A 19,798-nucleotide genomic window follows, 5' to 3' on the forward strand; every position below is an offset into this window, starting at 1 on the left:
CATTTTCTTTATCCATTCTTCGGTTGAGGGGCATATAGTTGTTTCCAGGTTCCGGCTATTACAATAATGCTGCTATGAACATAGGTGATCAAATGTCCTCGTGGTATGATTGCACCTCCTTTGGGTATATGCCCAAGAGTGGTATTGCTGGATCTTGAGGTAGACTATTTCCTAATTTTCTGAGAAATCACCACACTGACATCCAAAGGAGCTGTACCAGCTTGCACTCCAACCAGCAATGCAGGAGTGTTCCCTTTACCCCACATCCTCTCCAGCATAAGCTGGAGTGTTTTTGATCTGGACCTAGCCAATTTTAAAAGCTCCAGTTTAGGGGCTGGCAAAATGTCTCAGAAGATAAAGGTGCTCATTGTTAAGTCTGGCAACCCGAGTTCAATGAGTTCATTCCTTGAACTCACACAGTGAAAGGAGAGAACCAAATCCCCTAAGTTGTCATCTGACCTCCATGTGCACACCGTGGCATGTGCACACACACATGTACACAAACAAATAATGTAACTTAAAAAAAAAGGTATCAGTTTACCATGAACAAGACCAACTTGATCTGCTGTCTTCACCACCCTGTAGAAAGGAGACCCCGAGATGGGTGCCCACAACTGCTGGTCCATGACATCCCTGTCAATCTCAGCCCCTCCTATAGGGCTAGCAAGGCCTGAAAGACTCCAATCCAACTGTCTACCGTCCATTACAGATAAAGGGCCCATGCCATCCATGCTTTCTGACATACAACCAGACACGACCACAGCATTCTGGCAGAGCCCTGGGATGCACATGCACACATGGGTGTCTAGTCAGCGCCCATGGCTGCACCATCCAACCTAGCACAGGAGGGGTCCCCCCCAGAGTGCAGGAACGGAAGGTGTGAGTGTTACTACAGGGTGCACAATGGTGAGAGAAACTGGCTGTGATACAGTTTTGTTGCTCCATGCAGTCCTGAGCAAGCAGCTTCATGAAAAGAAAGCACGCTTGATTCCCATGCCCACGCACGGGGAATTGGGAAGAGTAGTGAGAGCTTGAGACTCTCCTCCCTCTAGACTCTCTACGCTGCAGAGGAGTATCAGCCTCAGCTCTTAATAAAAAGTCAGCGCTTCAACTGACAAAAGTGTTTTGAGTCTTCAGGACATAGCTGCATTTGGTTTGTGGAATGGGTGTGATCCATCTGGAAGTCTCAGTCCCTCTCCTGAGAAACACGAGACAAAAAGAAGCAAAGAAAGATGGGGATGGTGGTGCACGCCTTGAATCCCAGCACTTGGGAGGCAGAGGCAGGCTGAGCTCTGTGAGTTCAAGGCCACTCTGGTCTACAAAGTGAGTTCTAGGACAGCCACAGCTATTACAGAGAAACTTTATCTCGAAAAACAAACACAAAAAAGAGCTGAGTGGTGGTGACACGTGTCTTTAATCCCAGCACTTAGGAGGTGGAGTTAGGCAGATCTCTGAGTTCAAGACCACAGACTTCCAGCACAGCCAGGAGCCAGGAAAGAAAGAAAGGACAGGAAAAGCAGCTTCAACAAAAATGAGACACAAGGGAAGCCTGTCTTCTTACCTGACTGACTGTCCCAATCTTAGATCTCAGCCAGACAGGGTTTAGTTGACGAATATCGTGGCCATCAAGACTGACTGTTCCTGTTGGGTGAAGGGGGGCAAAGAGGTCACCAGAGGTCAGGACTGATAACCAAAGTGAACACAGAAAGTACCCAGTGAAAACATTCCAGGTATTTTCCACCTCTCTCTGTCTCTCTTTCTTTCCCTTCCTGTTTTTTTCTTAGACAGGATCTCTTGTAGCCTAGATAATTTCAAACTCACTATGTAGCCAAGGACAATCTTGAACTTCTGATCCTCCTTTTCCTACCCAGAATTATAGGAGTGTGACAAACAGTGAATGACCCCTGTCCCCCTAAGGCTGTACTGGGGATCAAATCCAGATTTTTATGCTAAACAAGCAGTCTATCAATCGATCCACATCCCCAAACTGCAAGCAATTTTCAGAGACTAAACACACACTCCGGACTTGGAGTGTGGCTAGTAGGGAAGTATTTGCAAGGGCCTGGGCTCCATCACAACCACCAAAAACAAAAACAAAACAACAACAACAACAAAAAAAAAAACCTCACTTTCTGGTTTCTGCATGGAACCCAAAACCAACAAGGTTTGGACTTTCAGAACAAGAGGGGTCTTCTGGAAGGTCTGACTTCCAGAGGACTAGGATTCCCTAGTGGATGGCAAGACCAACCAGGCCACCTTCCTGAGTCTGCAGGTTGCTGGAAGTTGGGCAACCTGGTAACATCGGTGCTCCATGGATCTGATGTCTTACGCAGAGCCTTGGTTACAAAGAGAATTGTCTGGGACAGGAGAGCACACAGGACCCAATGGCTAGCAGTCCGCATGGCAGCCTTCTGACTCTACAGTCTCCTGATACTTCAGAAGCGACCCTAAGACCTGGTTTAAGGGGGGAGTTCTATAAGTGTTCTGCAAGTGAAAATGGAGTCTATTTTGTCATTCCATCTAAGATTATGCAGGACATATATGCATATATCCTATGAATAAATGAGTCAGTGTCATACCTGTTTTCTAAATCCAAAAATTAAAGTTCATGCACAGATCATCTACTCTAGGCAAGAAAAGGGAGAACTATATAAAATAACACACATTTGCTCTTAAAGGGGTGATATAATCCAACTGAAAACATAGCTGGGCACAGTGGTGCATGCCTTTGATCCCAGCACTTGCAAGAGAGATGCAGACAGAGCTCTGCGAGTTCCAGGCCAATGAGAGCTACATCATGAGATCCTGTGTCAAAAAAGAAAAGAAGAAAGAAGAAAACACAAACCCCAACTGGGGGAAAGTCAATTAGAAAAATATCCGGGCTGTGGGAATGGCTCAGGAAGAAGAGTGCTTGCCATAGAGGTGAAGACCTGCATTCAATAAACTACATGATAGATTACAAAAAAACAAAAAGAAAATCATGCTGGATCCAGGCCTCTAATCCCTGCTACTCAGAAAGGTGAAGCAGAAGGATCACAATCTAAAGTTAGTCTGTAAAACTTAGTGAGAGCCTGCTTCTAAAGAACCGGGGGATGGTGGTGCATACCCTTCACCACAGTGCTCCTGCCCTGAGGATGCTGTCCTAGATCTGTCACTTTACAGGCATAGTGCAGCTACTCATCTGTGCCTGAGACTTCAGGGCAAAGGATGAGGGGCTATTTCTACACTCAGGTTCAGAAGCCAGTGAGCACTAAGAATGGTTTATAGTCTGACATTTTACACAGCCATGGTGAGGTGGTACTGGGGTGTGGTTTTGATGCTACGGGCCAGATCCCAGTGTCAGACACCTCAAGGGTTCACCAATAGGTGCATGGTTAGCTACTTAGCAAGACAGAACTTTAGAGTTGGGGGGGGTGGAAACTGGGTTTTTGGGGGAGGACACTCAGACGGATCAGGAAATACAAGAAATTATTCTAAAAAAAATCCCAGCATTCAGAGGCAACACAGGTAGTTCTCCATGAGTTCAAGGCCATCCTGGTCTGCAGGAAAAATTCCTACTCGGTCAGAACAATTTTAGCAGCATTGCCACCACATGGAAATGGACCCCTGGTCGCCAGGTTAACTATGTATAAAACAACTAAGGAAGTGGGCATGGTGGGGCATGCTTGGAATCCCAGCACTCAGGGGACAGTGGCAGGAGGATTGCTACAAGTTTGAGGTTAACCTCATCCACATAGTGAGTTCCAGGCCAACCCTGTCTTTAAAAAACTAACAACAAGCCGGGCGGTAGTGGTGCACGCCTTTAATCCCAGCACTCGGGAGGCAGAAGCAGGCGGATCTCTGTGAGTTTGAGGCCAGCCTGGTCTACAAGAGCTAGTTCCAGGACAGGAACCAAAAGCTACGGAGAAACCCTGTCTCGAAAATCCAAAAAAAAAAAAAAAAACAAAAACAAAAAACAAACAAAAAACCAGCCTAGGAAAGTCTGGAGGCAGAAGCATCAGAAGACCATTGCTACCTGAGCACGTGACACAGCAGTGTCCCAGTGTGGGCACAGGACACTGCACAGCACCCTTGGCTGCTGGCACTAGAGGGCATTTTCTGAGAGCTGCTGGGCACAGTCTTGCTGACTGTGCTGGCTAGTCGTACATCAACTTGATATAAACTATAGTTATTTAAAAGGAAGGAACATCAATTGAGAAAAGCCCTCCATAGGTCTAGCTGTAAGGCATTTTCTTAATTAATGATTGATGGGGGAGGGCCCAGCCCACTGTGGGTGGTCCTGGGTTCTATAAGAAAGCAGGCTGAACAAGCCATGGAGAACAAATCAGTAAGCAGCTCCCCTCTGTGATCTCTGTGTCAGCTCCTGCCTCCAAGCTCCCACCCTGTGAGTTCTTGTCCTGACTTCCTTTGATGATAAACCGCAATGTGGAAGAGTAAGCCAAATAATTGTTTTCATCTCCAACTTGCTTTTTGATCCATGTGTTTTGTTGTAGCAACAGAAACCCTGAGACACTGACCCACATCCAGCCGTAGGGGAGGGACGCGCTGTGAGTGTGAAGACCAGAGCATCACACAAGTCTCCTCCAGGAGTGATCCGCCTGAGCATGGGGTGAGAGCAGGCAGCAGGAGAGTACACACAGCCCAGGATGCCACCTACCAGACACAGGGTCATACAACCGCAGCAGGAGGGAGACCACTGTCGATTTTCCGGAACCACTAGGGCCAACCAGAGCTGTGACAGATCCAGATGGGATGGAAAGGCTGAAATCCTGGAACACGGGCACTTCTGGGCGAGCAGGGTACGTGAAGTGCACGTTTCTAAACTCCAGGGCACCCTGGAAGCTTTTCTCGTCTAACACAGTCCCCTCTGGAACACAAGAGAGAATACGGAAAGATAAAAATGGAGCTCGTGGCAGAACATGGCTCCCTCGGCTGTCTGAAGTGAACAGAAACGGTGGTCCTTTCCCAACACAGCTCGTGCTGGAGGGGCGGGCCTATGTGCTGGAGGGGCGGGCCTATGTGCCGTGCTTATCGTGCATAGGATAATGTGCATACAGTCTTGTGTGACCTTACAAACATGAGGTGCCACCTTCCCTTAGGAGGATTTTAAGGCTGTACAAGTCAAGTTAAGTGCCGTGTGAAGATTCACTCTTGGGGCAATCTGCTTCCCACTCAGTAACTCACTCTCTCCCCCCCCTTCCTTCCTTCTCTCTCTCTCTCTCTCTCTCTCTCTCTCTCTCTCTCTCTCTCTCTCTTTCTCTCTCTCTCTCTCTCTCTTTTTTTTGTATGAGACAGGGTTTCTCTGTGAAACAGCCCTGACTGTCCTGAAACTAGCTCTGTAGACCAGATTGGCCTCAAACTCACAGAGATCCTCCTGCCTCTGCCTCCCGAGTGCTGGGATTAAAGGCATGCACCGCCACCACCCGGCTCAACTCAGTAACTTTTCTCAGAGCCACTGCACTCAAGTATTTCCTTTGCAGAGCCCTTCCTACCCCAGATAAACATTTTGAAAACACAACAATGAGGGTTGCATGAGAGCCAAAAGAGGGTCAAAGGTTTGCTTAGCCCCAGTGGGACCTTGGCCTGACATGGAGTCCACTTCTCACTCATCACTGGATTTCATGCCCTAGCTTTCGTCATACTGGACAGTACCACGAGCCTACTCACTGCACTGCAGGCACCTAGCAACGTGCAGGTACCCTGAGTGCTGAGTGCTGTTACTTCCTCCCACATCTCCCAGGCTCAAGGGAAGCTGATGACAAAGGAGGAGATAATCCTGGCCACGTAACACCAGCATTCCCAAATCACCCCAAATGTCAAGAAACGTAAAGCCTTTTATTCATCTTCCTCCAACCCCTTGCAAATGTCAGAATCTCTAAGGAAGAGTCTAGAAAACCACCTGGGTGTTCCTGTTGACACCAGGCCTGCTTGCTGCTGGCCTGCCCTTGGTACAGATGCCATGTCCTCAGCCCCACACTTCCAGATCATTCCCGGAAGTGTGTCCACCAGTGTCCCGTGGGAATCCCCACCTTTCTTCTCCCTGCTCTGAAGCAGAGGCCACCTCGTGGCAGTGCCCACTCTCTGAGGAGGGCAGAATACTGCTCTAACTGTCCAAATCATGCTGTTTAAAACCCCAGCAGAGAAGAGCCCCAGCTCAGACCCACCATTAAAAGGCATTTGTGGCTGTCTCTCCAGCAGCTCCCAGAGTCGCCCACCAGCGCCCAGGCCTTTCATGAGCTCCGAGTAGAATGAACTTAGACCTAAAGACAGAAGAGTCCATCGTTAGCTGACGAGAAAGGCCACATGCTCTTCCTGGCCTGGGGAGTCCTGGCAATTGCGCCTGTCAACGTGAAATCTGCAGCTCTCACTGAAGGAGCTCTGGCTGGTGCGAGCTGCTCCGTCCATCCACCTTTTACCCTAGCTCGCCTACAGTTTCTCTTTATCAGGTTTCTTAGATTGCTGATAACGAAGGGGAAACTTCTATGTGATCACACTGATCGCCAGTGAGAAATCACAGTACTGCAAGGAAAGCGACCTCCTCAGACAGCTCAGTAAGCGTCTCTCGGGGACCTACCCCATGTGAACTGAAATTCCAAGAAAAAAGATTCTACAGGGGCTATTAGGCCATAGGAAACATAAAGAATCTTAAGTGTGCATTAATAAGGGAAAGAAACCAGCCAGAAAACGCTGTGTGCTTAATTGATTCCAACCCCATGACACTTAAAATCTTCAAAGCTTTACAGAGAGTAAAAAATGACCTGTGGATGCCAGGGGTGGAAGAATTAACAGCTGGAAGTGGAAATACATAGGGCAGCAAAGGCGGCTGTTTGTGAGATTATGATGGTGAACCCAGGACCATACACATTTGTCCAATCCATTCAATGTGTATATAACACCAGGAATAAGCCTAACGTTAGCTTTGACGACAATGTGTCAATGTGGGCTCAGCAACTGTGTAACAAATGGGCCACTCTGGGGAAGAGAATGACTGTGCTGAAACTGGGGTGGGGAAATTCTCTGTAAATGCAACAGTGTTGCTTTTTAGAAATCAGTCTAAGGCCTCTGTGTATTCTGAGCCAGCCTGGTCTACATGGCAAGTTTTAGAATAGCAAAAACTACATAGAGAATTTTCTCAAAAAAAAAAAAAAGTTGAGTATGGTGGCCAACATTGGTAATCCCAGTACTTAGGAGACTGAGGAGGACAGATTTAAAAGCCAGCCTGTGCTATAAAGCAAGGCTCTCAAAAAAAAAAACTAAATATTTAGATTTATTTAAAGATTTATGTGTATACCAATGTACAAACGCTACTTTCAGCTTTTCTCAGAGAACCCTCTCCTTGTAGCAAACAGCAGTGAATACAGAGACTCAGCTAAGATGCTAAAATTCGGCAAGAGATCCAGTTGGGAGCTCAGCCCTAAACAGGGCATTTATATCATCCCCTACCAAGGCTTTGGAACATTTCCCAAACAATGGGCCAGAAGCATGCTAGAGGAAAGAGAAGGAGAAAGATGAGAAATTCCATCTTCTAGGCACGACAAGCCACTGCAATTGTGAGCTCACAGAAGCTGTGGCTACAGATGCTAGGTCTGAGAGACCATCACTGTAAAGGACAAGAAAGGGTCTTACAGGGTCCTAAGGGTCCTATAGGGTCCTAAGAGTCCTACAGCTCACTGCTGAATTCCTGGCTACCAGCAGGTTCTGGAACAGCCATTACCCACGGGTGAGCTCCTAAGCTCAAGAGGTAGGCTCTAAATGCAGAGTCACACTCTGAGTCCAGACCAAACTCCATGGGACACAAACAAAACAAAAATTCATGAGTGTGGGGAAGAGATCTGTAGAGAAGAGGAACTGAGAAGGACAGAGGCGGAGAAGAGAGGGCTGGGGAAGCAGAATGACCTAGTACGTGGGATGTAGGAAATGGTCACAGAACAAAATAAAAAAAATGACAAAAACTTATTACTAATTCTGAGGAAGACAGAAGGAAGAGAGATTGAATCTGGAGAGGTTAAAACTCGGGGCAGCAAAATGTGTGAGGCGAAACTCTCACCATGCAGGCCCAGGGTCTCCTCCACTCCTGTCAACCACTCCCTTCTCCCCTGGGCACTGGGAGACACAGTCCATAACGGCAGGCTGGGAAACACCGCTCCCCCCATAGCCCTGAGCTGTGGAAGGACACTAGGGCCCCAGACCAACAGGGAACCCATTCTTCCACTCATGTGATTTCACTTTTGCTGAAGGGAATGGCACAGCAAGAACAGCTGTTCAGAGGGGGCCTGGTTGAGGTGATATACCTCCAATGCTCAGTCCAACCCAGAAGGCATACATGAGGAAGGAAGAGAGCTCGCCCACCGTCATGTGGGCACTGCCCATCAGCAGGCCGCCCTTGTACAGGACAGACAGCACAATCAGGTTTCCAGAGAGCCCAGCCTACAGGAGGAAGAAAAGAAAGTGGTCAGTAGGAACTAAGGCCTCTTGGGACCCAAAAGTATAAACTAGGCCTCTGACTCCCTTTTATTTATTTTTTGATGTTTGAAATATCCTTTTTTTTTAATTTTTTAAATCAATTTCTATTGAGTTCTACATTTTTCTCTGCTCCCCTCCCTGCCTCTCCCCTCTCCTTCAACCCTCTCCCAAGATCCCCATGCTCCCAATTTACTCAGGAGATCTTGTCTTTTTCTACTTCCCATGTAGATTAGATCCATGTATGTCTCCCTTAGAGTCCTCATTGTTGTCTAGGTTTTCTGGGATTGTGATTTGTAGGCTGGTTTTCTTTATGTTTGAAAAACACTTATGAGAGAGTACATGTGATAATTGTCTTTCTGGGTCTGGATTACCTCAACTCAAAATGTTTTCTAGGTTGTTTCCAGGTTCTGGCCATGATAAACAAAGCTGCTATGAACACAGTTGAGCACATGTCCTTGTGGCACGGTTGAGCATCCTTTGGGTATATACCCAAAAGTGGTATTTCTGGGTCTTGAGGAAGGTTGTTTACTAATTTTCTGAGGAATCACCACACTGACATCCAAAGGGGCTGTACCAGCTGCACTCCCACCAGCAATGCAGAAGTGTTCCCTTTACCCCACATCCTCTCCAGCATAAGCTGTCAGCAGTGTTTTTGATCTTGGCCATTCTTTTCCCTGATTTCACTTTCTTGTTCTCCTCTTCTTCCATAAAAACAGTTTAAAGTCCAAGTCATTCTTAGGGTTGAAATAACTCGCTTCTACTGTCTAGAGCCACAGATTGAAAATCTCTTGCAATCTCACTGTCCACAATGATCTACTTACTGCTCCGAAGAAGCCAGCTCGTGCAAAGGCCTCCTTCCGTGCTAGCTGCAGCAACTGGTCCACGTGACCACTGTACTTCTCCACTTCCATCATCTCCTTCCCAAAAGCTCGGATGGTTCTTATGTTCCCAATACGTTCCTCAGCTAGCTATGAGAATTCAAACACACGGCAAGGGGCTGGAAAGATGGCTTCACATTTAAGAATACTTGTTGCTCTTGCAGAGGATCTAGGTTTGATTCCCAGTACCCACGTGTGGTTCACAACTGTCCTAACTCCAGTTCGAGAGGATCTGATGCCTTCTTATTTCCATGGAGACCAAGCACACATGTGGTGCACAGACATACATGCAGGCAAAACACTCACACATAAAACACACACACACACACTCATGGTGAAAGGAGGTGTGTCACATTGCAACCGACAGCAAAATTAAAATGTGGTTCTTGTTCAATATGCTGCCAAGGGAAGGCTGGATGCGAAGCACAGCCAGGTAAGATCACATAGTAGAGAGCAAAGAAGAGTCCCCCTTGCTGTCAGAAAAGTATAAACTGCAGGGCGGGAGAGACGTCACAGACAGTTAGGAGTGTTTACTGTTCTCACTGAGGAACTGAGCCTGGGCGCATGAACCTCAGTGAGTGGCATCTCCAGCTTCAGGGAGACAAACGCCCTCTTCTGGCTTCTGCGGGTATGTGCAGGTATGGATGTGCGTGTGATACACACACAGATACACACGCACACACGCACACACACACACAGTCCCCACACACTTTAGAAAGACAGGTAATATGGGAGCAGATAAAAAGACAGGTAGAAAGACTAAACCACAAAACATTAATGACATTAACTCTGAATTATTGAAGATTATCTGGATTTTAGATTATCTGGAATTGTGGACAAATAGGATTATACTTATGTTGCTTGATATTTTCATATTTCCAATTACAAAAAAGCATGCTTTTTAGAACATGAAAACACAAGTTATTTTGGGTTTTAAAAGATAGTGCTGGGCTGGAGAGATGGCTCAGCTGTTGAAAGCATGTAATGTTATTGTAGAGGATTCTTAGCACCCACATCAGTACCATACAATGTAACTCCAACTCCAGGGGTGTAATGCCCTCTTCTGGCTTCTGGGAGTAACTGAATTTATGTTTACCTATACTATATATAGATTATAGATATATAAAACAAATCTCTTTTTTTGAGAAAAGACAGTGCTACACAGTCCGTTTTACTGAATTAATAATGGACATGGTGCCAGCTAGACATTTTTCTCAAAGTACATTAGTTTCCTGGGTTTTTTTTTATTATCTTTTAAGAAAAGGTCTAAAGAGGGAGCCTAGGCTAGTCTCAAACTCATGATGCTCCTGCTTCACACTCCAAAATGCTGAGTTTACAGGTGTGTCTCACCACAGCTGGCCAGGAGCAGTGAGAAAAAACTGAGAAATTGATAACTGCAAGGTATGGAGGTTCATAACTGTAATCCTAGCACTTGGAGGACAGAGGCAGGAGGATTGCCACGAATCTGAGGCCAGCCTGGGCTATACAGGGAGCTCCAGGCCAGCCTGGGCTATACAGCGGATTGGACATACTGTGGGGTGAACGGCAAGCCAGGAGTAGAGCATTTCACATCTGTACTGAGGTTTACTGAGAGAAGAGGAAGGCATTTGCTGCTTGTCTCTTTCCCTGGGGCTGGGAAGGAGCACACCTTGTACATCATGCATTCTGCCTGTTGTTCTGAGCCCCACACCTAGACAACACACACATGGGAGGTCAGTACCTGTGTGGCTTGTGCCAAAGAGTCCTGTGTGGCTTTGGACAGTTTCCGTAGATATCGCCCATAAATCACGGCGAGGATAGAGATCGGAGGTACCACGCTCAGAACAAAGGTGGCCAGACTGGGTGACACAAAAAACTGTCAAGAACAAAAGTCAAGAGCATGTGTTCCTGTGACAAGGTATCCTCAGACCTACAGTGCACAGGCGGGAAGACACTGTCTCCGGGCCATGCCTCCTGTTTGGGACATCTAAGCTGAGTGTGATGACACAGGCCTTTAAATCCCAGCACTCAGGAGGAGGCAGAGGCGAGTGATCTCTATGAGTCAGAAATTAGCCTTGTCTACACAGTGAGTTCCAGGCCAACCAGGTCTATATAGAGAGACCCTGCCTCAACATCAAACGACCACAAAAACTCCAGGGGGGCACTACCAAGGAGAACAGTTGCTGCAACTGCTGAAGATATAAACGACATATCCTCTGGCCAGTTCTCATATGCTTTAATATGCTAGACACATCTTCAACAGCAGAGAGAGGGACACGATGGAATGAGGGCTCAGCAGAGAGGCCTATTCTGCTCTGCACTGGCCAAACGACATCATGAGTTCTAAACATGGCCATAATGACCCTAGGGCCCTGAGTGTCCAGAATTTTTCCCATCTAGATCAAGAAGTCAGAGAAGTCACCAAAACACTCCGCATCATACATAGGATCTGAATACAACCGCCATAGGTTAGAGCGGGGGAACTATTTCCAGAGTTTAGCAACCTAGAGCCAGAAGGCCAGGTTTGGTCAGTTTAACTACAACAGTGGCTCAAAAAACAAGAACCTTTTGGTTTTGTTTTTCATTGTTGTTGTTTTCTTTGTTTTTTAAGGCAGGGTTTCTTTGTGTAGCCCTGGTTGTCCTGAAACTCACTCTATAGACCAAGTTGGCCTCAAACTCACAGAGATCCATCCGCCTCTGCTTCCAAGTGTTAGGATTAAAGGTGTAAGCCACCACTGCCTGGCTTAAATGCTTGGGTTTTTGTTTTGTTTTTTTGGAGACAGGTTTTCTCTGTGCAACAGCCCTAGATGTCCTAGAACTTGCTTTGTAGACCAGGCTGGCCTTGAACTCATGGAGATCCACCTGTTTCTACAAGAACCTTCCGAATCAGCAGATTAGACTCCCTCAACTCTGCAGTGTGGTGACTGTTTTAAGTGGTGCTGGTGACTCTGCAATACATTATTAAAATGCGCCAAATCTCACTTGCACAGAAGATAATATCAATGGCACAGGGGCTCCTAAAGTTGCAGTGTAACATTGAAGCCTACAGTGTAGAGTAAAAGACAGATTGGCTAATTGCTCATCTGCAGGAGAATTGTCTGTATTCTGTCAATCTGTTTATTTTGAATAAACGCTGGTTGGCCAGGCAGGCAGTATAGGCGGGTCAACCAGACAGGAAGTAGAGGTAGGGAGATGAGAACAGGAGAATGCTGGAAAGGTGGAAGCCCATTCCTCCCATTCCAGCCCAGACCACCAAGAAACGAGATGTAACCTGCGTGGCTAAAAGGTACTGAGCCACATAGCTAACATAGATAAGAATAATGGGTTAATATAAGCTATAAGAGCTAATAAGTAACCTGAGCTAATGGGGCAATCAGCTTTATAATTTATGGAGATCTCTGTGTGATTTTCTTTGGGGCTTGCCGGCTGTGGGGTACCGGGCGGGACAGAAACCCCAACAAGCCAGGCCCCGTTCATGTTACACTCATCTATTTCTTACTCTCAGATCACAGTTCTGCTAAGTAATTGGCAATACATTTTTTATATCCTGTCCCTTGCTTTGGCTTGGTTTTTGTTGTTTTTAACATACTCTCATATTATCAGGTTAACTTCAAACTAGTTTGTGTAGTCAAGAATGACCTTAAATTCCTGATTTTCCTGCCTTTTCTCCTGAGTTCTGGTATTACAGGAATATGCCACAATGCTAGCGTTATACAGTACTGGGGACTGAGCCCAGGGCTCAGTGCCTGCTGGGGAAGCCCTCTGTCAACTGAATTACAATCCTTGCCTTTTATTCTTGTCCCATGAACATTAAGGTCATACTCAGAAGCTACTCAGGCCAGCAGGGATGGTTGGAACACAAATACTACCTGGACAGTGAGCTGAGATGGGTTGAGCCATCAGAGATGAGCAAGATAGCTGTAGAAAACAGATTTCTTGCAGGGACACAGAAAATGAGGTCTACATCCCTTAAACCTGACACTTGGTTCCCAAAGGGGCTCTTTGGCCTGACATTCCTGGCTGTCTTCACACCCTGGTCTTACACATCTTCAGGAAAAACCAAACTTCAGATTAATACTTCCTCAAGAGAGATACAGGCCAGGCCAGGAGAGATAATCCCCATGTCCCAGTCTGGGGCAATGTTCTTGGTTCTGTATGCTTACAAAATGACAAGAACATCTCAAGCCCCTCATGCTCAAAAGCCTGGCCCCGAGAGCCCTGACAGAAAGCACCAAGGGGAAATGGCTGACGTACCATCATGCCAACACCAACCGAGGCCTGGGCCCCAGCCCTCAGTCCGTCAGAGAGGTTTTCAGTCACTGAGCGCCCCAGGAGTGCAGTATCTGAGGAGAGGCGGTTAATCAATTCTCCTGTGCGGGTCTTATCAAAGAAAGCAACCTCTTGCTTTAGGACAGAGGAGAAGAGTGAGGTGCGCAGCCTGTTCACAATGCTCTGACCTGCAAGGCAAACACAGCAGCTAACAATGAATGCAGTCACCTGTCCTTCATGGGGCGGCCGCCAGCGAGCAGTGTAAACAACCTGTGTTAAAGCCAGTTTGTAGACTAAGCACATCAACTCCGTGGATCCTGGCGTGGGAGGGACCTATATAGGCCAGCATGCTGACTTCCTGTTACTAGCTATAGACTGTGGGCACAAGGGGAGGAGATCATGATAAAGGCAAAGGGGCTAGTGAGGCAATTCAGTAGATAAAGGCACTTGCCATGTAAACTTGATGACCCGAGTCATCAGATGGAACCCTCAAACTGACAGAACTGACTCCAGAATGTTCTCCTCTGCCTGCACATGTATGTGAACATACCATAACAACAATAAAAATACATTTTAATTTTTTGAAAAAAGGCTCCTTGACATGTGAGGAGCATCATATACCCACAATGCCAATATGTTCATGACTGGCAGCCCTTATAAGAATTGCAGTTTGCGGGGCTGGAGAGATGGCTCAGTGGTTAAGAGCATTGCCTGCTCTTCCAAAGGTCCTGAGTTCAATTCCCAGCAACCACATGGTGGCTCACAACCATCTGTAAAGAGGTCTGGCGCCCTCTTCTGGCCTTCAGGCATACCGACAGAATATTGTATACATAATAAATAAATAAATATAAAAAAAAGAATTGCAGTTTGCAGTGGCAGGAAGGGGTCAGTCACCTAGAGACCGTCTTACTAGCCATGTAGACATGGAATGCAGTCCTAGGCTGCCAGCACTGGGGCAGTTCCCTGCCTGTTAAATGGGCCTAAAGAAATGCCACTCAAGTTCCCATCCCAGTAGCTACACAGCATGAATAGACAGGTCTTGCTTTTACTACCTGCTCAACCCTGACCACACAAAAGTAGAGAATGTACGCCATCTTGGTGGGATGTGGGATCTGTCCCCAGTGAATGCAATGTCGGGAAGAGACTGGGGCCTGGAGCTGTGACACTCGAAGCCCTGATACTACCCCAGACCCTCTGTCATCTTTGACGAACCCCGCCTCATGGGACTGACCTGAAGACTGCATGAGGTAGACACGAACGGCATTCGCAGCAGCACCACAGAGGAACACACAAGTGAGGCCGGCACAGAGGCGAGTCAGGCTCTCACCAAAGTCCCCACTCGGGTCGGTGTAAATGACATCAATGATCTTCCCCAGGAAGAAAGGGGCGGACATGGTGACAACACTGGACACGGCAAGAAACCCAACGGCAGCTGGAAGAGAGGAGCAACACTCAGAACTCACAGCACAGCACAGGGCAGGGGTTGAACACAAAGGGCCTCAGATCACCGACACTAGCCTCAGGGGCTGGGCTTTCTCCTCTCTCATCTACCGGCCTGACTAAAGGAAGGACCAGATGAGCAAGAAGCATGGCTGTGAGGGAATGTGTTTGCCCAACCAGCAGGAGGATGTTACGGTTTGTGCATTCCTTCCTCGCTAGGAGAGCCTGAAGCGAACCGCGGACATCTGTCTGGCCTCCCTCTTGTCTTCCGGTCTTAGTACTCATTTCAGATCCTGCTTCTCCTGAATTTCTGCTACATGCTGTTACTGCTTGGCATCTAACTACACCTCAGCTTCATTGCCAGACTATCCAGGGAATGTTTATCTGTTGTGTGTATGAGGGAGGGGAAGTTTTTTTGAGACAAGGTCTAACTCTATAGCCTAGGCTAACTTCAAACTCACAATGTAGTTCAGGTTAACCATGAACTTCCTGTGACATACCACAGCTTCTTGAATGATGAGATTATAGGTATACACCGCTGCTCCTGGCTTAATGTTCTTGACTACGGTTAGTATTTCAAAGTCTCTACGTAAGCTTTAGAGAGCAGTTCCTGGGATCCACTTTGCATGTGGTATGTCCCTTCTTAGTATTATTGCTCTGCAGAATACAGCATGAAATGACAATAATCAGGAAAATAATTGTCCATGTAACTAAACAGCAGAAAAGGGGCCAGAGGATTATTAAAAAGGTGGAGCCAAGTGTGGTGATGAATGCCGGTAATCCCCGCATTTGGGAGGCAGAGGCAGATCTCTGAGTTCAAGACTGGCTTGTTCTAACATAGTAAGTTTCAAGCCAGCCAGGACTACATAGTTGGCTAAAACAAACAGACAAAAAATTTTAAGAAAATCCAGTTAGAACATATATCACAGACAACCATATTCATACAAAAAGGAATATAAAATCCTAAGACTGGCAATTTTTTACTCATGAGATTGGCAAAGATTACATGCTTAGGATGTTGGTGAAGATGTAGGAAGGAGGCTCTCATCAGGGGAAACAAACAGTGGTATTGATGGAGGAGCACGTTTACACCAGCAACAAGTGAGATCCCAGGTGAAGAATCCCCTAGAACAGCAATGGACTTCTGAGATTTCTTACAAACTGCCACGTGAAGTATGCAAAATAAATCTAAGGACATCAGATTATAGCACTAATTATACCAGCAAAAGAATCAGTATCTTAAACACCCACCTAAAAGCTGAACCTACTATAAAGAACTTATAAATATTAAGCCACCAGTATAAGGAATGAGGTAATTCTTTGGGTATCTACATGGAACAGTTCAGTAAGATGTACCATGGGAACTGGACCTGGAGACACAAAGCTGATATCCAGGAGGATGAGGCTAGAGAATCACAAGTCTAACCTCAGCTACACAGTGAGTTCAAGACCAGTCTAGGCAATTTAATGAGACACTGTTTCAAAATAAAGAGAGCTTTGGATGTAGCTAAGTGCTACAGCATGTTTGAAATCCTAGGTTCAATCCTCAGTACTGCTAAAGCAGAGAAAGACAGACAGACACACAGAAAAAGATACATGATTTGTTAAAAAAACAAGTCCTAGGTAATAATATTAGCATCTGGCTGGGCAGTGATGGTGCACGCCTTTAATCCAGGCATTTGGGAGGCAGAGACAGGCAGATCTCTGTGAGTTCAAAGCTGGCCTGGTCTACAAAGCGAGTTCGAGGACAGCCAGTACTGTTACACAGATAAACCCTGTCTTGGAAAAAAAAATATTAGCATCTGTTGGGTATTTTCCTCTTTTTTCTTTCTTCAGAGTTTTAATGAGTACAGAACTTTTTCTTTCTGGTTTTTTTTCCCCAGTTTTTTGAGACAGGGTTTCTCTGTGTAGCCCTGGCTGTCCTGGCACTTGCTCTGTAGATCAGGTTGGCATCAAACTCAGTGATCCACCTGGGCAGAGGGTAGATCTGCCGTCTGCTGTCTCTGGGCTTCTTTGGTTTGAGACAACAAACCTCTTAGGAACCTTGCTGGTTTATGGCAGACTGCTGGTGAATCTGGGAAGAGTTCCCTCGCCCCATCTCAGAGGATGGGTGCTTCTTTCTCCTTGGTTTAATGCTCACACTTCAGCTAAAGGGGTCATTCTAACGTAGCCATGAGAGAGTATGAACCAGCATGGTGGTTGGAATGGGAATGGCCCCCACTGACTCCCGTGTTTGGGTGCCTGGCCATAGGTAGTGGCACTATCAGGAGGTGTGGCCTCAGTGGAGTAGGTGTGGCTTTGTTGGAGGTGGTATGTCTCTAGGGTGAGGTCTCAGAAGTTCAAGCCACGCCTGGTGGGGCATTCTCTTCCTGCTACCTGCAGATCTAGAGGTAGGACTCTCAGCTCCTTCCCCAGTACCATGTCTGCCTACCTGCCAACATGCTTCCCACCATGATGATAATGGACTGAACCTCTATGCTGTAAGCCAGCCCCAATTCACGGTTTCCTTTATGAGAGTTGCCATGGTCACAGTGGCTCTTCGCAACAATAGAAACCCTAACTAAGACGGAAGTTGGCACCAGGGACTGACCATGCTTTTGTTTGGAGGAATGTGGACTTTGGTACTCTGGATTAGAAAACTAGTTGAAACTGGGCGGTGATGGTGCACGCCTTTAATCCCAGCATTTGGGAGGCAGAGATGGGCGGATCTCGGTGAGTTCAAGGCCAGCCTGGTCTACAAAGTTCTAGGATAGGCTCCAAAGCTACAGAGAAACCCTATCTAGAAGGGGAAAAAAAGCAGTTGAGTGCATTAAGTGAGGGTTTAATGGGCCATCCTAGTAGGAACATGGAAGACAGTGCTGTGGGTGATTTGAACTGTGGGGCCCTGACTTCTGGCCCAGGAGCCAGAGGAGAAGAATGGTAACATGGAACCTAGAGATCATGCTTAGGATATTACGGTGGAAATGTGGCTGCCTTTTGCCCTTGTCCAAAAACCCTGCTTGAGGCTAAATTGAAAAGTTTTTGGATTAGTTGCATTAGCAGAGGAGATTTCAAAGCAGCCTCGTGTGAATGCTATCATCTGGGGATCAGTGTGCTCTCTTCTGAAGATCTATGATGAACAGGAACAAGCTGAGGGAATTACAACATGTACTACTTGAGGAGAAAAGGAGCACCAGGAAGTGGAGTGGAACTAAATCCCATGTTCAAGGAGATAAACAGATTAAAGGCCAGTTAGGTCCACAGAGCAAACTCCAAGACAGCCAAATTTAGGCTTGAAGAAAACAATCGAAAACAGAAGCTGGTGAAGATGTGATTAAACGAGGGGGCGTATTCCAGCCTCAGCAGTGTGATTCTGGCTTCACAGTCAAAGACAGAAGAAAGTGATTATGGAATCTCCCTCCTTGGCCAAGGAAAGCTGCTGAGGCCAGCTGTGTGGCAGGGGTGTCCCTTCATGGAGGCCCCAAGAGACCACTGTGGGAAGCTGTAAAGGTAAAGCCTGGGTTGCCTCAGAGACCCCAGGTTGTTGGAGGTGCCAGAGTCATGGGAAAGCTGCGAACAGGGAGTGGAACCAGCCCGAGAGAAAGAAGTGTGCTGCAGTCAACAAAGCTGAAAGGAGTTGGAGATCTGAAGAGCATTTGACATCAGCCATGGAGATGTAGACTTTGGAGTTTGCCTAGTCATTCTTGCCCTGGTCCAGTATTTCCTCATCATGCTCCCTTTCCTCCCTTTCTGAAAGGTAATGTACATCCTGTGCCACTATATGTTAGAGTGTGTGATTTGCTTTCCACTTTGATTTTACAGGGGATTACAATTAAGAGATGTCATGGTTTCAGAAGAGACTTTGAACTTTGGACTTTTAAACAATGTTGAGACTGTTATAGACTCCTGGGACTTTAGAAACTGGACTAAATACATTTCTGCATTGTTATGGCTGCAAGCCAAAGGGAGTGGAGTGTGGTGGTTTGAATAGGAATGGCCCCTATAGACTCACGCGTTCGAATGCTGACCAGAGGGAGTGGCACTACTAGGCGGTGTCCTTGTTGGAGGTGGTCTGTCACTAGGGGTCGCTAGGCATGCCACTTTGAGGTCTCAGAAGTTGAAGCCATGCCCAGTGTGGCATTCTCTTCCCTACTGCCTGAGGACTAAGATATAGAACTCTCAGCTCCTCCTCCAGCACCATGTCTGCCTGCATGCCACCACGCTTCCTACCATGACAATAATGGACTAACCCTTTGAAACTGTAAGCCAGCCCCAACTAAATGTTTTCCTTTAGAAGAGTTGTCTTGGCCATGGTCTCTCTTTGTAGCAATAGACACCCTAACTATGACAACCGGTGAGCAAGCAGAGCCCTAAAAGGAGGCGATGGGGCAGATGGCAGCTTTTAAGCAGGCAATGTGCCTTGCTATCTTCATTCCAACGCCACCTCTTCAGAGGACCAGCTCTGGAGCCTCACTTCAAATGAAGACATCTGGGGCTGCTTCCTGCCCTTCATCCGGCTGCTACCTTCCCTCCTGGAATTCTAAATGTTATCGCTGACTCATTATTCATGTCTCTTTTGCTTGCTGCTTTGTAAGCCCACCACCCTCCCCTACAGCACACAGTAGGAAGTCAGCAAATACTGAATGAATGAATGAATGGGCACATTGGACTTTGGCAAGGGAAGCAGGAAAGTCTCTTACCAGAGCAAAGTCCTTTGCCAACTCAATAGGGAAGGTCCTGGCCACTCAGAGAGTTCACATACCAGTTTTCAAAACTCATAATCAAGAGTG

At 46.8% G+C, this 19,798-nt stretch overlaps 1 protein-coding gene and 1 non-coding gene across 2 annotated transcripts in view; one reads left to right on the top strand and one right to left on the bottom strand.

Annotated features, from left to right (window-relative positions):
- Nucleotides 1–19,798, bottom strand: part of Abcb10 (ATP binding cassette subfamily B member 10) — a 35,941-nt gene that overhangs the window by 9,138 nt on the left and 7,005 nt on the right. Inside the window, exons 2-9 of the mRNA XM_075977636.1 lie at nt 14,821–15,021; nt 13,575–13,777; nt 11,062–11,196; nt 9,285–9,431; nt 8,292–8,427; nt 6,165–6,260; nt 4,658–4,867; nt 1,562–1,641 (exon numbers count right to left, since the gene is read on the bottom strand). Coding sequence (XP_075833751.1) covers nt 1,562–1,641; nt 4,658–4,867; nt 6,165–6,260; nt 8,292–8,427; nt 9,285–9,431; nt 11,062–11,196; nt 13,575–13,777; nt 14,821–15,021 — 1,208 coding nt within the window. The remainder of the gene's footprint in view (nt 1–1,561; nt 1,642–4,657; nt 4,868–6,164; nt 6,261–8,291; nt 8,428–9,284; nt 9,432–11,061; nt 11,197–13,574; nt 13,778–14,820; nt 15,022–19,798) is intronic.
- On the top strand, nt 3,137–3,277 carry LOC142853219 (small nucleolar RNA SNORA43). The gene has a single exon (XR_012911137.1). It is a non-coding gene; the product is annotated as a small nucleolar RNA SNORA43 (small nucleolar RNA).

Source organism: Microtus pennsylvanicus, chromosome 6 (genome assembly GCF_037038515.1).
Source record: "Microtus pennsylvanicus isolate mMicPen1 chromosome 6, mMicPen1.hap1, whole genome shotgun sequence".
Classification (NCBI taxonomy): Eukaryota; Metazoa; Chordata; class Mammalia; order Rodentia; family Cricetidae; genus Microtus; species Microtus pennsylvanicus.